Source organism: Schistocerca americana, chromosome 11 (genome assembly GCF_021461395.2).
Source record: "Schistocerca americana isolate TAMUIC-IGC-003095 chromosome 11, iqSchAmer2.1, whole genome shotgun sequence".
NCBI classification, from domain to species: domain Eukaryota; kingdom Metazoa; phylum Arthropoda; class Insecta; order Orthoptera; family Acrididae; genus Schistocerca; species Schistocerca americana.
Window position 1 is genome coordinate 179746821 of NC_060129.1, and position 18539 is coordinate 179765359.

General features: G+C 40.0%; 1 protein-coding gene across 1 annotated transcript in view; it reads left to right on the plus strand.

Annotated features, from left to right (window-relative positions):
• Positions 1-18539, plus strand: part of LOC124553499 (pre-mRNA 3' end processing protein WDR33) — a 180316-nt gene that overhangs the window by 57230 nt on the left and 104547 nt on the right. Inside the window, exon 5 of the mRNA XM_047127353.1 lies at positions 17103-17200. Within this exon, the coding sequence (XP_046983309.1) occupies positions 17103-17200 (98 nt within the window). The remainder of the gene's footprint in view (positions 1-17102; positions 17201-18539) is intronic.

Below are 18539 nucleotides of genomic sequence, written 5' to 3' on the forward strand. Positions count from 1 at the left end.
GATTCAGCAGAACAGGGAATTTTTTCATGAATCACCTTGTAACTCAATTACGGAACTTCTGGCAAACTTGGATGAATGCTGCAATAAACTAAATATCCCAGAGAACATTTTAAGCCAAATAAGATGAATAGTTTTTTTGAGGCTTGGTTATTGTGCATACTGGACATTGTCCACTAACATTTCTTCTTCCAGATTTTCACCAGTGCACATAGGTAAAATTTCCTAGAACTCGGAAAACCTTTGAAAATGCTACTCATGTGTGGTCATGAAATGTTGAGTGGAAGAACGTTAGTATACAATAATCACGAGGCCCAGTAATCAAGCACCAGGTGAATTCTACAAATGATGGCCATAAAAGATTGAATAATTTCATTCAGTATGTAACACAATCACTCCAGTGCTTCCTGTGCCACCTAACTTTCCTAAGTACACTTATACTGTCAATTCCCCATTGTGAGTCCTCATTTCTGACAATGTCTCCCCAGGGAACATCTTTACTGCTCAAGTAACCTCATTTCAGTGGACTGCACCATCTATTCCACTTTTTTCATTAACTGTGTATGTTTTACATCCAAATAGAAGGGTTCACAAATGGCATTTTCTGTAAAATTTTATCCTTACTTCCTTTCTTGACTTGTTCCTTAGTCATATTTGTATTGTAATGCACAGTTTACTTTGTAATGCACAGTTTACTTGTTTTTGTCCTGGTTTCAGTGTCTATAGCAACAGTTGAAGTACGTTTTAGGTATTCACCTTGAGGCAATTTCTGTTTATGAAAACTCACTAGTTGTGTGTGTGTATTTGCTTTAAACAAAACTCTAAGGTTCTAATTTGAGCAAAACGTGATTTCTTGTTATTTCTTCACCTGTATGGAGATGATTTTCACCATAATCAGTTAAACGAAACACAGTGAACAGTCAGTTTCACGAGTGAAGTTTATAGAGTTTTGACAGTGTGGCAACTATAACCACCAACTACTAAAAGGAACTGTATTAAAATGGCTGCTGTAATACAGGAGCCAGACAGCAACATCAAAAGCAATATGCATTGCTAAGTACAATGAGGAAGAAACCATTGACGACGGTGAAAACATAACCCTATGTTTGGAGATTGACATTTGTTTGAGAGATCACACAGGGACTTTTTGCAGGAGGGCCATAACTTTTGTTTTGCTTTCTATAGTCTCCGCAGAGTAAATGTAATATGTACACCGCTCTTTTTGAATCATTTCACTTTCTTGTGTAATTACTATGCCATTTATATTTAAAACAGAAAATGTAAAACAATAAATAAAAGTAAAAATTGTCAAAAAATATCAGAAGGAACTAAATTTACCATGGGATTGCCTTTATTAGTGAACGTGTTCAACATACATTTGGAAGTAGTAGTTAACAGTTGCCTTCAGGAAGGTGGATGAGGAATTGGATTAGGTAAAATGAGGTCATGTGTTTACACCTATATCTGTATTTACACACACACACACACCTACACACACACATTTCTTTTCCCGTTTCTTGCACAAATAGAATGTTGACTTGAAGTCCCCTTGCCTTTGTTGTCCTTACGTGAAATGTACGCTGGTGCCAGTAGAATCGTGCTGTAGTCAGTTGCAAATGCAAGTTCTCTAAATTTTCTCAATAGTGTTTTGCATAAAGAACACCGTCTTCTCTCCAGAGATTCCCATTTCTGTACACAAAGCATCTCTGTAATACTTGTGTTTATCTAACCTACCAGTAAGAAACCTAGCAGCCCTTCTCTGAAGTCACTTCGACCAAACACTCGAGCAGTACTCAAGAATGGGTTACATTGTTGTTGTGGTCTTCAGTCCAGAGACTGGTTTGATGCAACTCTCCATGCTACTCTATCCTGTGCAAGCTTCTTCATCTCCCAGTACCTACTGCAACCTACATCCTTCTGAATCTGTTTGGTTTCTTCATCTCTTGGTCTCCCTCTACGATTTTTACCCTCCACGCTGCCCTCCAATACTAAATTGGTGATCCCTTGATGCCTCAGAATATGTCCAACCAACCAATCCCTTCGTTTAGTCAAGTTGTGCCACAAATTTCTCTTCTCCACAATTCTGTTCAATACTTCCTCATTAGTTATGTGATCTACCCATCTAATCTTCAGCATCCTTCTGTAGCACCACATTTCGAGAGCTTCTATTCTCTTTTTGTCTAAACTATTTATTGTCCACGTTTCACTTCCATACATGGCTACACTCCATACAAACACATTCAGAAAAGACTTCCTGCCACCTAAATCTATACTCGATGTTAACAAATTTCTCTTCTTCAGAAACGCCTTCCTTGCCATTGCCATTATACATTTTATATCCTCCCTACTTCGACCGTCATAAGTTATTTTGCTCCCCAAATTGCAAAACTCATTTACTGCTTTAAGCGTCTCATTTCCTAATCTAATACCCTCAGCATCACCTGATTTAATTCGGCTACATTCCATTATCCTTGTTTTGCTTTAGTTGATGTTCATCTTATACCCTCCTTTCAAGACACTGCCCATTCCGTTCAGCTGCTCTTCCAGGTCCTTTGCTGTCTCTGACAGAATTACAATGTCATCGGCGAACCTCAAAGTTTTTGTTTCTTCTCCATGGATTTTAATTCCTACTCCGAATTTTTCTTTTGTTTCCTTTACTGCTTGCTCAATATACAGATTGAATAACATTGGGGATAGGCTACAACCCTGTCTCACTCCCTTCCCAACCACTGCTTCCTGTTCATGCCCCTCGACTCTTATAACAGCCATCTGGTTTCTGTACAAATTGTAAATAGCCTTTCGCTCCCTGTGTTTTACCCCTGCCACCTTCAGAATTTGAAAGAGAGTATTCCAGTCAACATTGTCAAAAGCTTTCACTAAGTCTACAAATGCTAGTGTTCTATAAATAATCTCCTTCACAGATGATCCACTTTCATAAAATTTTCCCAGTAAACAAAAGTTAACCATTTAACTTCTCCTCTGCTGTCCGTACATGCTCATTCCATTTCATATCACTTTGCACCTTTATGCCTAGATATTTAGTTGACCTGATTGTGTCAAGCAGTACGCTGTATTCAGCCATTATGGAGTTATTTTTTCTGTTCATCTACATTAACTTATAGAGCAAACTGCCGTTCATCCCCACCAGCTAGAAATTTTGTGTAAGTTATCTTGCATTCTCCTAGAGTCACTCAGGGATGACACCTCTCCCAACACCACAGCATCATCAGCAAGCAACTGCAGATTGCTGCTTATGCGAAATATAGGAAAATGGAATCAGCCTGTGCCCCTCATTCGTGGTTCGCAGGGTATTACAAGAGAAAAGGGCAAGCAGAGTTCCACACGAGCGATGCTTTTTAAATCTGTCCTGATCTGTGGGCAGAAGCTTTTCTCTCTCAAGGAAATTTATTATATTCAAACTGAGAATATGTTCAATAATTCTGCAGTAAACCAATGTTACAGATATTGGTCTATAATTTTGTAGGTCCATTCATTTATCCTTATTATGTGCAGGAGTCACCTGAGCTTTTTTCCAGTCACTTGGGACTTCGTGCTGTGAGAGTGCTTCATTATAAATGCAAGCAAAGTAAGGGACCAATGCCATAGAGTACTCTCTGTAAAATGGAACAAGAGTACTCTCTGTAAAATGGAACAAGAGTACTCTCTGTAAAATGGAACTGGGGTTCCATCTGGACTTGGCAACTTATTTATTTTTAACTCTTTCAGTTGCTTCTTTATGCCAGGGATGCCTTTTACTATGTCCTCCATACAGGAGTCTGTGTGAGAGTCAAATAACAGTATGTTTGTACAGTCCTCTTCCTTGAATGATATATTAAATGCGAAATTTAAAACTTTCATTTTGTTACCTTCTATTGCCACACCAGACTGGTCAATGAGGGACTGGATGGAAGCCTTCAACGCGCTTAGCAGTTTTACTTAGTACCAGAATTTTCTCAGGTTCTCAGCAAGATCTTTTGGTAAAGTATGGTGGTACTCGTATGCTTTTCACATCGTTCTTTTTTACAAATACATGAACTTTGCCTGTCGTCATTTGCCTATTCTTTTTGAACCGATAGTTACATATGTGGAGAACAGAAGTCCTACCACACTTCCTTGGGACACTCCTGGCGCCACCTGTGTCTCGTACCAACACTTACTCTCCAGCACAATGTACTGGTTTCTGTCACTCAAAAAAAAGTCTTACACTCCCCTACATTATTATATGAGGAGCTACTTAACATGTTACAACCGTTATCAAAAATCTACGGTGTGTTACAATGTTAATAATTTTCTGTAAATCTGGGTTCAAGTGTAATTCTTTCAGTTGGGTACCACTTTGCGAACTTGGATGTACCTAATGTACCTCGTTTGTCCAAACAAGGAAAGGGAACCTATAGTTTAATGTGGAATCTGAAACGTGTGTCATTCCTGGCAACTCTGCACGCCACGGAGAGGTGAAGGACAAATTAAAGGCAGACTGAAAATTTCAGTTGGTGAATCCAGGATTTGATATAGTGACCTTTCGGTTTCCAGGAGTGCACTTTACCACTAGACCACCAGACCAGGTGGTACAACATTGAAAGCTTGAAAAGAAATAAGAATGTGTCAACAAAATCAGGTGAGACTCAAGTTTTTCTCATGATTTTAGGAAGGGGGGTTAAAAGTTGCACAGAGTGAGGTTGGGTGCACTTGTCATGTCAAGCCATTTGAAACACCATCATCTTTAAACAAGAAATCACCACATGGCTCTATATCTCACACCATACGAAACATAGCTTCATTAAGTGTAGATAAAGTGTCCGAGTAACAGCTTGACTGTTATGAACAAACTTTGTTGAAATGCTCTCTTTTTCATTAAACAGATAAACTATCATTGTCTGGTGTTGGACGTCCCTCACTTACTGTTTTGGAAAGTTATGAATATTAATTTTTCATTTGTACTGATTCCTGCTCTGTAACACAATTATAGCATCAGCTGTTACTACTGGTAATAATTTTTGTACGGAAGCGAGGACTGGCTTTCAAATGCAAGTTTTTCTGCAACTTGTCTGTTTTGCATATGTTCGTTGTTAATGTTGAGAATAAATGCAGGACGCACCAACAAATTCATTAATTTCCTTGAGATATTTTTCTACAGTCATTTTACACATTATCAAAATGTTTCTCTCTCTTTATTTTCGTGTCTTTTCTTATCCCGTTCATCAAATCCCCCTTCTCCAACTTCACTACCTTTTCTTTTGTTTGAATTCAACTATTGTATTTGTTTCCTCAGTATTTCATTTGATTTTAGCTCTTATCTCTGGGTTATTGACCATCATTAGTAGAACTGTCAAACTTGAATTGTGTCTGTCTGTGCAATGTTCCTTGCTAAATACTGGACTGTATTGTGTGTCTCTGCTGTTCTAGACTTTTGAGTGCCTTTCCCTTTTCTTTAGAATCTTCTTTGCCTTTATGGAGGAACGTCCAAAAATCCTGAAACTCAAGATTCAACTGCATGTTGTTAAATATTTCTGCCAGCCTTGCTGGTACAGTTCCATATCCTGTGACTTGCAAGTTGATAACTCCTTAAGACTTCATTTTGTAAGATGTTTGACATGCACTTCATCCATTTCTGTATCACCAATCTGTTGAACATTGTAACTGGTACACAATAAAAACTTTGATGGATTTCGTCAGGCTTATCATGCTTGTACAAATCCTACTTCCTCTTTCATCGTGTTTTACTCTCATAAAAAGGCCTCTGTGTTTTAGGATTATTCCGTGTCGTGCTTCTACACTGCCAGGAAAAAAAAATAAGTAAATAAAATTGAAGCACCCAGAGGGAGAAGAGGAAACAAAATGAAACTTAACAGTTTGATAGGGTGTGTGATATTTCAGTGGTTACAAATTTGTGTTGAATTTACAAAGAACTTGGCACCATGAGTCCACTTACCAGAATGCCTTTGCATACCCTCAGTTCTGGATGCATGCATCAGTTCAAGTGGAAAGGGTCTCATAAAGCCGTTGTATTCTCTCCTGAGGCTAGCTGACCCACAACTGGTGTAATTAGTTCTCGATTATCTGGATTCAAACACTGGTACAAAGTTGGCATCCAGAGCTGGTCACCTACATTGTATCGGGGACAGATCTGGGGATTTTGCTGGTCAATGGAGCACCTTAACATCATAAAAAAATATATGATATGAATATAATAGAGGGAAACATTCCATGTGGGAAAAATATATCTAAAAACACAGGTGATGTGACTTACCAAACAAAAGTGCTGGCAGGTCGATAGACACACAAACAAACATACACACGAAATTCAAGCTTTCGCAACAAACTGTTGCCTCATCAGGAAAGAGGGAAGGAGAGGGAAAGACGAAAGGATGTGGGTTTTAAGGGAGAGGGTAAGGAGTCGTTCCAATCCCGGGAGCGGAAAGACTTACCTTAGGGGGAAAAAAGGACGGGTATACACTCGCACACACACACATATCCATCTGCACATACACAGACACAAGCAGACATTTGTAAAGGCAAAGAGTGTGGCTGTGGCTGCTACTAGTGTCTGACCAATGAAGTGGGATGGCACAGAATGTTGCACGGAGTCCATTACTCGTTCTCCAATGGGCGGCACAGATGTTTAAGGGTTCACAATATGGGGATCCTCCCTCCTGGTGGTCAGACATGGTAGCTGGGAACCTAGGCGACGGGTATGCTCGCCCTGACATTCTCATGCTGTCCAGCATCAGACCACTCTCACATCTGAATGCCCAACAAATCTGGATATTGCACGATCTGACCAGCCAGTCAAATGGGGATCCAGAATGAGTCCTGTTTCAAACTCTTGTCATATGCTGATAACACTATCTGACATGAGTGTACATCATCTCCGTCCTTCACAGTCATGCCATTTTACTTGTCACAGAGAATTGCTGCTCTAATCCATTGCATACCTGCCAATGGTTGGTGTGTGTGTGTGTGTGTGTGTGTGTGTGTGTGTGTGTGTGTGTGTGTGTGTGCGTACGTGCATGCGTGCATGCCATTTCCAAAGTCTATATTTCATTCCCACAAATCTGTTTGCTGTATACACTGTATTTCACAACTTTTTTTTAGTGGCAAAGTGCAGGGATGGATTCTTGACTGGAAATGGAGGAAAAAAAAAAAAAAAAAAAGAGTTCCTATGAACAGGTGTCTGGAAATGGACGGTGTGCCTGCAGTGACAACAAATCATTCCAGAACACAGGCACAATACAGAGCTGCATCACATCCATGTCACAACAGATCTTCAAAGTGACCTCCATGGGATTGTAGGTGATAAAGATTGTAGTGGTTGTCATGCATGAGACACACAATTGTACTTTGCTTACACCATGTTGGTGGGCCATTTGTCTCGAGCTGGGACTAGGGTTCGTCTCAATGTCCTGCAGAACCCGATCCTCCAAATCTGTTGTATGCACAGTCCACCACCTCTCTGCATATTCATCTGTCTTAAAGGACCCGTGATTATCCAAACTCCCAAAAAGGGCTTGAGATATTGTGTAACATGCTTGGTGTCTGTGAGGGTACTTGTTTTAGTATAGCCATGCTAGCTCTCCACACTTTCCATCTTCTAGGCCGTACACAAACACTATCACTATCTCAGCTTGGTCCCGACACGAATAATGGCTCTGAGCACTATGGGACTCAACTGCTGAGGTCATTAGTCCCCTAGAACTTAGAACTACTTAGACCTAACTAACCTAAGGACATCACAAACATCCATGCCCGAGGCAGGATTCGAACCTGCGACCGTAGCGGTCTTGCGGTTCCAGACTGCAGCGCCTTTAACCGCACGGCCACTTCGGCCGGCCCCGACACGAATACCAGACTATTCTGCAACTTACAGCATGCTGTGTCAATCACAGCCTGCAGCACATGCCGTGTGGCCAGAGGAACTGTCATTTGTCAGCGCCATCTCTGTGGCTGTGATGCATTTCCAGACACACGTTCATACGAGCTTTTCTCCTTCCATTTCCAGTTAGGAATCTGTCTGTAGTTTGTTGGTTTTATTAATGTTCACCCTGTCTATAGTTTCAAATAGCATGCTTCATGTGCTGTGTCATCCTGCTCATCATTCACATTCATCACTTTCTTTTTTTAACAGTACTTATGTAATAAGTTTGTTAAAGGCAACTCAAAACTGTTTGCAAAAAAAAGAGTAAAAGTTATCAATGTTTCTGTTGTAATTCCTACTTTGAATACCTGTTCCCTTTTCCTCATAGTATCTTGACTGAAGATAAGGACTAAGTTTGATAGGAAAAGCCTTGCAGATGAAGTTTTTAATCAGTGTCCACTTTTATTTTTTGTACATTTTATCAAACTTTGTTGGCATTTGTAAATACTGCCATTAGTTTGTGTGTGTATCTCTAACTTGTTAAAAAATGTCTTCATTTCTTGCCTTATCAGTGTCTTGGTAGTCTTTCCTGTAAATATAAGAATGTTAATTCGTGCATACTACAATTTTTTTTTCAAACATTTCTGTCCAATGTTCATTATTAAAGATGACTGCAGTCATATACTGTTGGGAAAAGATTTCTAGGAGCAAATACAAGTGTGGACCAAAAAGGTGACATACAGATGCTTGAGAAAGGAATCATTGTTGAGAACAAATCTATAATCAGGAATAAAGGAGAAACATCACTCTGGACTTGAGATAATGAATCAAATTGCTTATCAAGAATATCCTAGTAACACATGAGATTTGCAAATTTGAAAAGCTATAGAGAGAGAGAGAGAGAGAGAGAGAGAGAGAGAGAGAGAGAGAGGGGGGGGGGGGGGGAGGGAGGGAGAGTGTTTGAGTCATAGATGCAGTAGGGACACTAAAAATAGATGCATTATTTGAGATTTTTCAAAAGGAACCAGACAGTTTGCATTATTCAGGAACTGTGTTTCATGGCATAATACTGCATGACTGTTTTTAAATCTTAAACTTGTTCTTGTAACATCAAAATCAATCAGCTCCATGACAATGGACAAGCGGTTTACTACGTACATGTTTTTGTGCTGTGTATATGTGGTTTGACATAAAATAAACAGGACTTGGGCCATGAGTTTGTGTTCTTATATGTACGCATCAAAAAATGGTCATTTCCAAAGTAAGATCCATTTCAATTCACACATATATGGGTTCTTTCCTTCCACTGTTCAAACAATTAGAACTTATACTTATAAAGATTAGTATTAACACAACAATTATGACACTTGACAATGCGTAAGATAGAATCAGGTTAATCACTTGATATGGTAGTAGCCAGAGAACAATTTTAATGGTGAATATTGCTAAAAATTCAAAGGCTTGTATTTTTATATTTAATTAAAAGAAGGGTGGTATCAACTTTTGGCATTTGCAGTTATAAATATTTGTGTTTTATGGTACTGGCAAAATTATTTTCTTTCCTCCTTCTCTTTTGCCCCTCCCCTACTCATTTCATTTAACTGCTCATCATAATCTTTGCTGTCTCTGACATAATTATAATATCATCAAACCTTGAAAGATTTTATTTCTTCTCCCTTAACTTTAATTCTCTTTCCAAGTATCTCCTTGGTTTCTTTTACTGCTTGTTTGATGTACAGATTGAATAACACCAGGGTTAGGCTATAACCCTGCCCTACAACATTCTCTATCTATCCCTTTCATGTCTATCAACTGTTCTAACTAAAATCTGGTTTCTGTAAAGTGTAGATACCTTTTCACTCCATTTATTTTATCCTTGCTACCTTCAGTATTTCAAAGAGCGAATTCAGTGAACAAGCTTTCTCCAAATTTACAGAAACTATAATTATAATGTACTAGCTTAGCTGGATACCCAGAATTGCCTGAGTATATGTTTATTCCAAGTTTCTGTCAGTCCATCTCCTCTTCCCCACTCTGTACATCTCTTCCTGTCCTCCTCCCTATCCATCTCCTGTTCTCTCCTTGTGCATCTGATCCCCCCCCCCCCCGTCTCTCTGTCCACCTGATTGCCTCTTCCCCCCCCCCCCCCCCGCCCCCCCTCACACCTCTGATTATCCGCTCCTCCCACTATTACTGTCCATCACCTCCTTCCTGCCTCTAAGTCCATCTCCTCTTACCCTCTCTAAGTTCATCCTCCCCTATCTGAAGTCCATCTCCTAACAACCCCCCCCCCTCCTGAATTCAATCTCCTCCTCCCCCTCTCTTTTAATCACCTTCTTCCCATCTCTCTGTCCATATCCTCATCCTTCTCTCTCTGTCCATTCCCTCCTCACTATCTATGTCCATCTCGTCCTACCTCTCTCCATCTCCTTCCCTCCAGTTTATCCCCCACCAAAATAGCAGGCAGGTGGTTCTTACCACCACAACAAGTCTTCCCAGATACTAAGTACTATATGCACCAAGTGTGGTTGAAATTATTCCAGGAGTTTAGGAGGTTTTTTCCAGCAACTTTGCCATAGTATGCACATGTCATATATTTTCACTATATTTAACATATGTCACACATATTTGTACATATATTTCACCTGTATCTGTAGTGAATTTTGCCCTGCAGTTTTGTTTTCAAGCAGCTCAATGTTTATGATGTCATTTCTCCTGAAGAATATGTCATAGAATGATATAATTTTGCAGGAGCATTTAGTGGTAAATTTTTATATTGTCTGTTAAATTTTTTGTGAATAGAGTCGGTAGTAAAGACATAATAAATTGCAACATCAGGCATGATGCGGCTGTTTTCTACACATCTCAGTGTATATGACTTTATGTCTCATGAAGTATGTGTCGTACAATGATATTATTTTGCAGGTACATTCAGTGGTATTTGCGTATACTGTATGCAGAATCTGTTATGAATAAATTTAGTAGTAAAAAACTAAAGAATTAAAATGTCATCCCTGATACAGCAGTTTTAGCGCATGGCCAGCAGAAATGTAGTTAGCGATGAACTTCATTCCTTTCATCATTTTGTGGGGATTGTGAGTGAGAAAAACTTTCATAAAGATGTGAAATTATGTGTAAAGTTTGTTGAAAGTCACTAAGTACTCTCATTCTGTTATGAAGGATGTGACAGTGTGGGAATTCACGCGTCATGAGCTAGGATTGTTTTTAGCCCACCCCCACCCATTTGATTGGTACATGGTGCTTACTCCCGCATAAGTTAATTGCACTGTACCTGTAACCTTCCCACAGGTGTAAGCAATAAGTACACAAAGTTTTATGCCAATCATATGAACGGCATAGCAGTACATAAAATATGAACAAACGAACAAACATTGAATTTTATATAATATGCAGACTGTAGTAATAAATGAAAATTTATACCAAGTCCGCATCTCCTGCTCATTAGGCAGATTCACTAACCACCATACCATACTGGCTCAATGGCTTTACACAGCTGCACAGACTACCCTAGCATGCTTCCCTCCTCAATCCAAATTCCCATTCATGCCTCAGCCCTCTTTGTTGTTGTTGTTGTTGTTGTTGTTGTTGTGGTCTTCGGTTGGGAGACTGGTTTGATGCAGCTCTCCATGCTACTCTATCCTGTGCAAGATTCATCATCTCCGAGTAACTACTGCAAACTACATCCTTCTGAATCTGTTTAGTCTATTCATGCCTTGGTCTCCCTATACAATTTCTACCCTCCGCACTTCCCTCCAATACCAGGTTGTTGATCCCTTCCCGATCGCTTCTTCTAGTCAAGTTGTGCCACAAATTCCTCTTCTCCCCAATTCTATTCAGTACCTCCTCATTAGTTATGTGATCTGCCCATCTAATCTTAAGCATTCTTCTGTAGCACCACATTTCGAAAGCTTCTATTTTCTTGTCTAAACTATTTATCGTCCATGTTTCACTTCCATGCAAATACTTTCAGAAAAAGACTTCCTGACACTTAAATCTATAATCGATGTTAACAAATTTCTCTTCTTCAGAAACACTTTCCTTGCCATTGCCAGTCTACATTTTATGTCCTCTCTACTTTGACCATCATCAGTTATTTTGCTGCCCAAATAACAAAACTCATCTGCTAAGATAAGTGTCTCATTTCCTAATCTAATTCCCTCTGCATCACCTGATCTAATTCATCTACATTCCATTACCATCGCTTTGCTTTTGTTGTTCATCTTACATCCTCCTTTCAAGACAATGTCCATTTCATTCAACTTCTCTTCCAGGTCCTTTGCTGTCTCTGACAGAATTACAGTGTCGTTGGCAAACCTCAAAGTTTTTATTTCTTCTCCATGTATTTTAATTCCTACTCCAAATTTTTCTTTCGTTTTCTTTACTGCTTGCTCCATATACAGATTGAATAACATCGGAGATAGGCTACAACCTCGTCTCACTCCCTTCTCAACCACTGCTTCCATTTCGTGCCCCTCGACTCTTATAATTGCCATCTAGTTTCTGTACAAATTGTGAATAGCCTTTTGCTCCCCTGCCACCTTCAGAATTTGAAAGAGAGTAATCCAGTCAACATTGTCGAAAGCTTTCTCTAAGTCTACAAATGATAGAAATGTACGTTTGCCTTTCCTTAATGTATCTCCTAAGATAAGTCGTAGGGTCAGTGTTGCCTCACGTGTTCCAACATTTCTATGAAATCCAAATTGATCTCCCCCAAGGATGACTTCTACCATTTTTTCCATTCGTCTGTAAAGAATTCATGTTAGTATTTTGCAGCCATGACGTATTAAACTGTTAGTTGGATAATTTTCACACCTGTCAATACTTGCTCTCTTTAGGATTGGAATTAATATATTCTTCTTGGAGTCTGAGGCTATTGCACCTGTCTCATACATTTTGCTCACCAGATGGTAGGGTTTTGTCAGGGCTGGCTCTCTCAAGTCTATCAGCAGTTCTAATGGAAGGTTGTCTACTACCGAGGCCTTGTTTCAACTTAGGTCTTTCAGTGCTCTGTCAAATTCTTCATGCAGTATCATATCTCCCACCTCATTTTCATGTATGTCCTCTTCCATTTCAATAATATTGCCCTGAAGTACATCGCCCTTCCACCTTTCTGCCTTCTCTTTTTTGCTTAGAACTGGTTTTCCATCTTAGCTCTTGATATTCATACAAGGGTCTTGATATTCATACAAGTAGTTCTCTTTTTTCCAAAGGTCTCTTTAATTTTCCTATAGGCGGTATCTGTCTTGTCCCTAGTGATACATGCCTCTACATGCTTACATTTGTCCTCTAGCCATCCCTGCTTAGCCATTTTGCACTTCCTGTTGGTCTCATTTTTGAGAGGTTTTTATTCCTTTTTGCCTGCTTCATTTACTGCATTTTTATATTTTCTCCTTTCTTCAGTTAAATTCAGTGTCTCTTCTGTTACCCAAGGATTTCTACTAGCCCTCATCTTTTTACCTACTTGATCCTCTGCTGCCTTCACTATTTCATCTCTCAAAGCTTCCCATTCTTCTTTTACTGTATATCTTTCCCCCGTTCTTGTTAATTGTTCCCTAACACTCCCTCTGAAACTCTCTTCAACCTCTGGTTGTTTCAGTTTATCCAGGTCCCAACCAATAGATTGTAGTCAGAGTCCACATCCGCCCCTGGAAAAGTCTTACAATTTAAAACCTGGTTCCTATATCTCTGTCTTATCATTATATAATCTATCTGAAACCTTCCAGTGTCTCCAGGCCTCTTCCACGTATGCAACCTTCTTTCACGATTCTTAAACCGAGTGTTAGCTATGATTAAGTTATGCTCTGTGCAAAATTCTACCAGGTGGCTTCCTCTTGCATTCCTTACCCCCAGTCCATATTTACCTACCACTTGGTATTCCCCCTAAACTCAAACAGCATCACAGAGGTTCTCCAGTTGTATTGGAATAGCACCTCAGCATCAAATGAAATGGAGGATCCTGCCTAAAACCCAGTCATAAGTACTTTAATCAAATGAAGTGCTACATTTGATATTGAGATGCTATTCCAATACAGCTGCAGAGCCTCTGAGTTTAGGCGGAGTGCCAAGTGGACTAAGGCATGAATGGGAATTTGGATTGATGAGGGAGACGTGCTAGGGTAATCTGTGCAGTTGTGCAAACCCTCTGTGCCAAGCTGGCATAATGGTTAGCACATCTACCTAGTGAACAGGAGACCCGGGTTAGAATCCTGGCTTTGGTACAAATTTTCACTTATCACTTTGGTCACATATATACATCATAGATGTTTGAGACTGGAGAAGGTCTCTGGAACCATACAGTTTTATTTGCTATAAATATAAGTTCAACTCTCTCTAATCTGTCTCTGAAGGTAAGTCATTGGTCAGTATTGTCTCTCATGTTCCTACATTTCTCCATAACCAAAACTAATTTTCCCTGAGACTGGCTACTACCAGTTTTTTTCCATTCTTCTGTAAATAAAGTGTCAGTAGTTTGCAACCATGACTTATTGAACTGCTGGTTCAGCAGTCTTCACACTTGCTTCTTTAATTCAGGTTATGTTCCCTGCCTCATATTGCACACTAGGTGGAATAGTTTTGCCACATCTTGCTCTCCCAAGGACATCGGTAATTGTGGGGGAATGTGGTCTTGTCCAGGGGCCTTATTTCCACTTAGGCCTCTCAGTTCTGTATCAAGATCTTCTCACAGTGTCATATCTCTCATCTCATCTTCATTTACTTCTTCTTCCCTTTCTATAATATTATCTGTAAGTTAATTTTCCTTGTAGCCCTTCTACGTACTCCTTCCACCCTTCAGCTTTACTTTCTTTACTTAGTACTGGGTTGTGTCGGAGTTCATAGTGCAGCTTCTCCTTTCTCCAGAGTTCTTTAATTTTCCTCTTGGTGGCCTCTATCTTTCTCCTAGTCATGCATGCTTCTACAGCCTTGCATTTGTCATCCAACCATTCCTACTGAGCCAAATTGCACTTTCTGTAACACACTTTTAGATGTCTATATTCCCTTTCACCTGCTTCATTTTTATATTTCCTACTCCTTTCGTCAGTTGAATTGAGTGACTCGTGTGCTATCCAATAATTTCTATTGGGCCTTGTCTTTATATATTTTTTATTCTGCTGCCTTCCCTTTTTCATCTCTCAAAGTTACACATTAATTTTCTGTTGGATTCTTTCCCTGTCTTGGTCAAACATTACCTAACACTACTGAAACTCTGAACAGCCTGTGGTTCCATTAATTTATCCATGTCCAAAAATTTGAGTTTGAAAATTTACCAATGTGCCTTACAACCTCTGAGGGTGACCTTATAACACAGCCTAAAGCATATATGTCTGCAGCTCATAGTCTTGCGGTAGCGTTCTCGCTTCCCACGCACAGGGTCCCGGGTTCAATTCCTGGCGGGGTCAGGTATTTTTCCTGTCTCGAGATGACTGGGTGCTGTTGTGTTGTCTTCATCATCATCATCATAAATGAAAGTAAATCTAATCTAATCTAATTTATCTCTACAGTCTTCGTCGATATTATTCATTAGAATACTCGTGATTTCCTTGTGCGATGAATTGTGTCCCAACATGGCAAAGGCTACATCCGCGAACGCTGCCGTCTCACCAGAAGCGAAAAGATGACTGGCCGAATGTCAGACTCGTAAACAGAAAGGGCCAAGAGGAGGTGAAAACTATAGCTCTTTCCTACATTACAAAGAAAACCAGATAATGACATTGTTGTCAGAAATGCGGAAAACATTAAGTAAGGGTTCTAATGTGTATGTTTACCTGCTCCCTAACATGGGCGTATATGAATGCCATTAGCCATCTAGACTTTCCGCCTCCCAGACATATCTGAAAGCCAGTAGCTGCAAAAGGGTTAAAAAAAACATTTGTGATTGGAGAAAGGAAAGAAATATTTGTTATGAAATGGTTGGGAGTTGCGAAAGCCACAATTTGTGCCAGTTCGGCAAAATGAGAAACTTTGTGTACTGCCTCCTTTTATCCCATGATGTTCAAAAACATTTAATGTTTCATGTTTGCTTGTTGATGTTATGATGTTGAAGTCATTAAATCTCTGCAAATAGTAGTTGTATTACACGTTTATTACCTTATAAATAAATTAAAAAATTTTTTTTTTATTTTAAATTCAGTGCATTAGTATTTGTAAAATGATTCTTTCATATAGCGTTCATTAAAAAATGACGACCATGCCACCTGGGACCTGTGGAATGGTACATTAGCTTATTTGTTTGAGTTGTAAATATTTGTCATGTATTGTTGTTTTTCTGACATGTTCTACATCCTGGAGGACCCCCTCACTACAGATCAATTGGAATGAAAGTAAATCTAATCTAATCTAATCATTCATCCCCATTATGGTCGGAGGAAGGCAATGGCAAACCATCTCCGTTAGGACCTTTCCTAGTCGGCGGTGCGGGTCTCTCACATTGTGCCCTACGCTCCTCGGAGTTTGAGACATCATCATCATCATCATCATCATCATCATCATCATCACCATCGAGGCTTATATAACCAATCACCAATCTCATGAAGAATATAAGTACTGGCCATGAAAGCCTGCATTGTATTTTTATTTGAAATTAACTGTGTCTCCATTTTTGAGTAATACACATGGTGACTTCTATCACCCATCTCTAAAACATTTGTTGGGGACACGTGTACAGGTGCCTAACATGTTATTTTGAAAAGAAACTATGATGGGACACACACCCACATGTAAAATCAGTACAATGCATCCCGTTTGTGGGGGGAAAAAAGTTCTGTAATAGCAATGATCTGTAACATTTATTGATGATCTGTACAAATGAGTTGGCTGGACAAAAGTCAATAACTAAAATAAAGTTTTATAATTTGTTCCCATGCTGTAATGACTGACTTTTAATAAGATGTGCACCTCATTTCAGGAGGGAGGGATGTGTGTGTGTGTGTGTGTGTGTGTGTGTGTGTGTGTGTGTGTGTGTGTGTGTGTGTGTGAGAGAGAGAGAGAGAGAGAGAGAGAATGAGAGAGAGAGAGTGAGTGTGTGCGTGTGTATGTGTGTGTGCTCGCGTGCTTGCACCTGCGTGTTTGTGTTTGGATGTGCGCGCACTAGCACTGGCTGTCTCAAACAGAAACAGTATCCTCCAGTTTTCATTTTGCTGTTTACTTCCTTTATCTATTGACATAATGAGGCAGAATATGTTTGTATCACGTGCTTTTTTTGTTTTGTCTGTTCCCCCCGCTCGAACTTTAGCTTCAGTCCGACGGACCACAAGTTTGTGACTTGCTCTGACGATGGCACCCTCAGGATATGGGATTTCATGCGCTGCCACGAAGAGAGGATACTCCGAGGTATGTAGCCTGTTATTAAATATCAATCCACAACTTTGATTAAGCCTTCTTTTGGAATGTCCCTCACAAATTACCTGAAGACAGTGGCTTCAACTGGACAGGCAAAGCTAAGGATGGCTAGTTGCATTGGATGGTATTCTCTGTGAGGTTTATTGGATAAAGCTTGGGTAATAAAGGAACTATGCTGAAAGTACCACAGTGCTGATAATTTATTATGTTAGTAAGTTGTACCACAGAAACAGGATTGCCATGTGGTACTGGAGGTGCAATGTTATCATAATTTTCAATACGATAGGGTCTGCAGGTGCAATGAATTTCTTGAATGATTTCACAATGCTTCTAGCTGCCAATCTCTTTACTTATTCTACAATTGTACACTTTCAGACTTAGGCGAGTTTCAAGCATCAAAACAGAAGCATTATACATTGGATCATTAGTGACACTTTGGATCATTAGTGACACTTGTGATTTTGACATAGGAACAAGTCATATCTTTAGATATACTAGGCACATTACTACACACTTTATGGATGATCATTTTGTAGTACATTATGCCACGTACATCCTTGCTCCTGTGACTGCATGTAATGGTCTTAGTATTATGAGAAGGAAAGTTGCTACTCACCCTGGGGACTGATGACCTCAGATGTTTAGTCCCACAGTGCTCAGAGCCATTTGAGCTACTCACCATATAGTGGAGATGCTGAGTCACATATAGGCACAACAAAAAGACTTTCACCCTTAAAGCTTTCAGCGATTTGGCCTTTGTCAACAATATACACACATACGCACACACATACACACTCACGCAAATGCAACTCTCACACACGACTGCAGTCCCAGGCAACTGAAACCACACTGCGAGCAGCAGCACCAGTGCATGATGGGAGTGGCGACTGGGTGGGGGTAAGGAGGAGGCTGGGGTGGGGAGGGGGAGGGATAGTATGGTGGGGATGGTGGACAGTGAAGTGCTGCAGGTTAGGCAGAGGGCAGGGGTGGGGGGGGGGGGTGGAAGCAGGGGAAAAGGAGAGAAATAGAGAGAAATAAATAAAAAGACTGGGTGTGGTAGTGGAATGACAGCTGTGTAGTGCTGGAATGGGAGCAGGAAGTGGGCTGGATGGGTGAGGACAGTGACTAACGAAGGTCGAGGTCAGGAGGGTTATGGGAACGTAGGATGTATTGCAGGGAAAATTCCCACCTGGGCAATTGAGAAAAGCTGGTGTTAGTGGGAAGGATCCATATGGCACAGGCTGTGAAGCAGTCATTGAAATGAAGGATATCATCTTTGGCAGCGTGTTCAGCAACAGGATGGTCCACTTGTTTCTTGGCCACAGTTTGT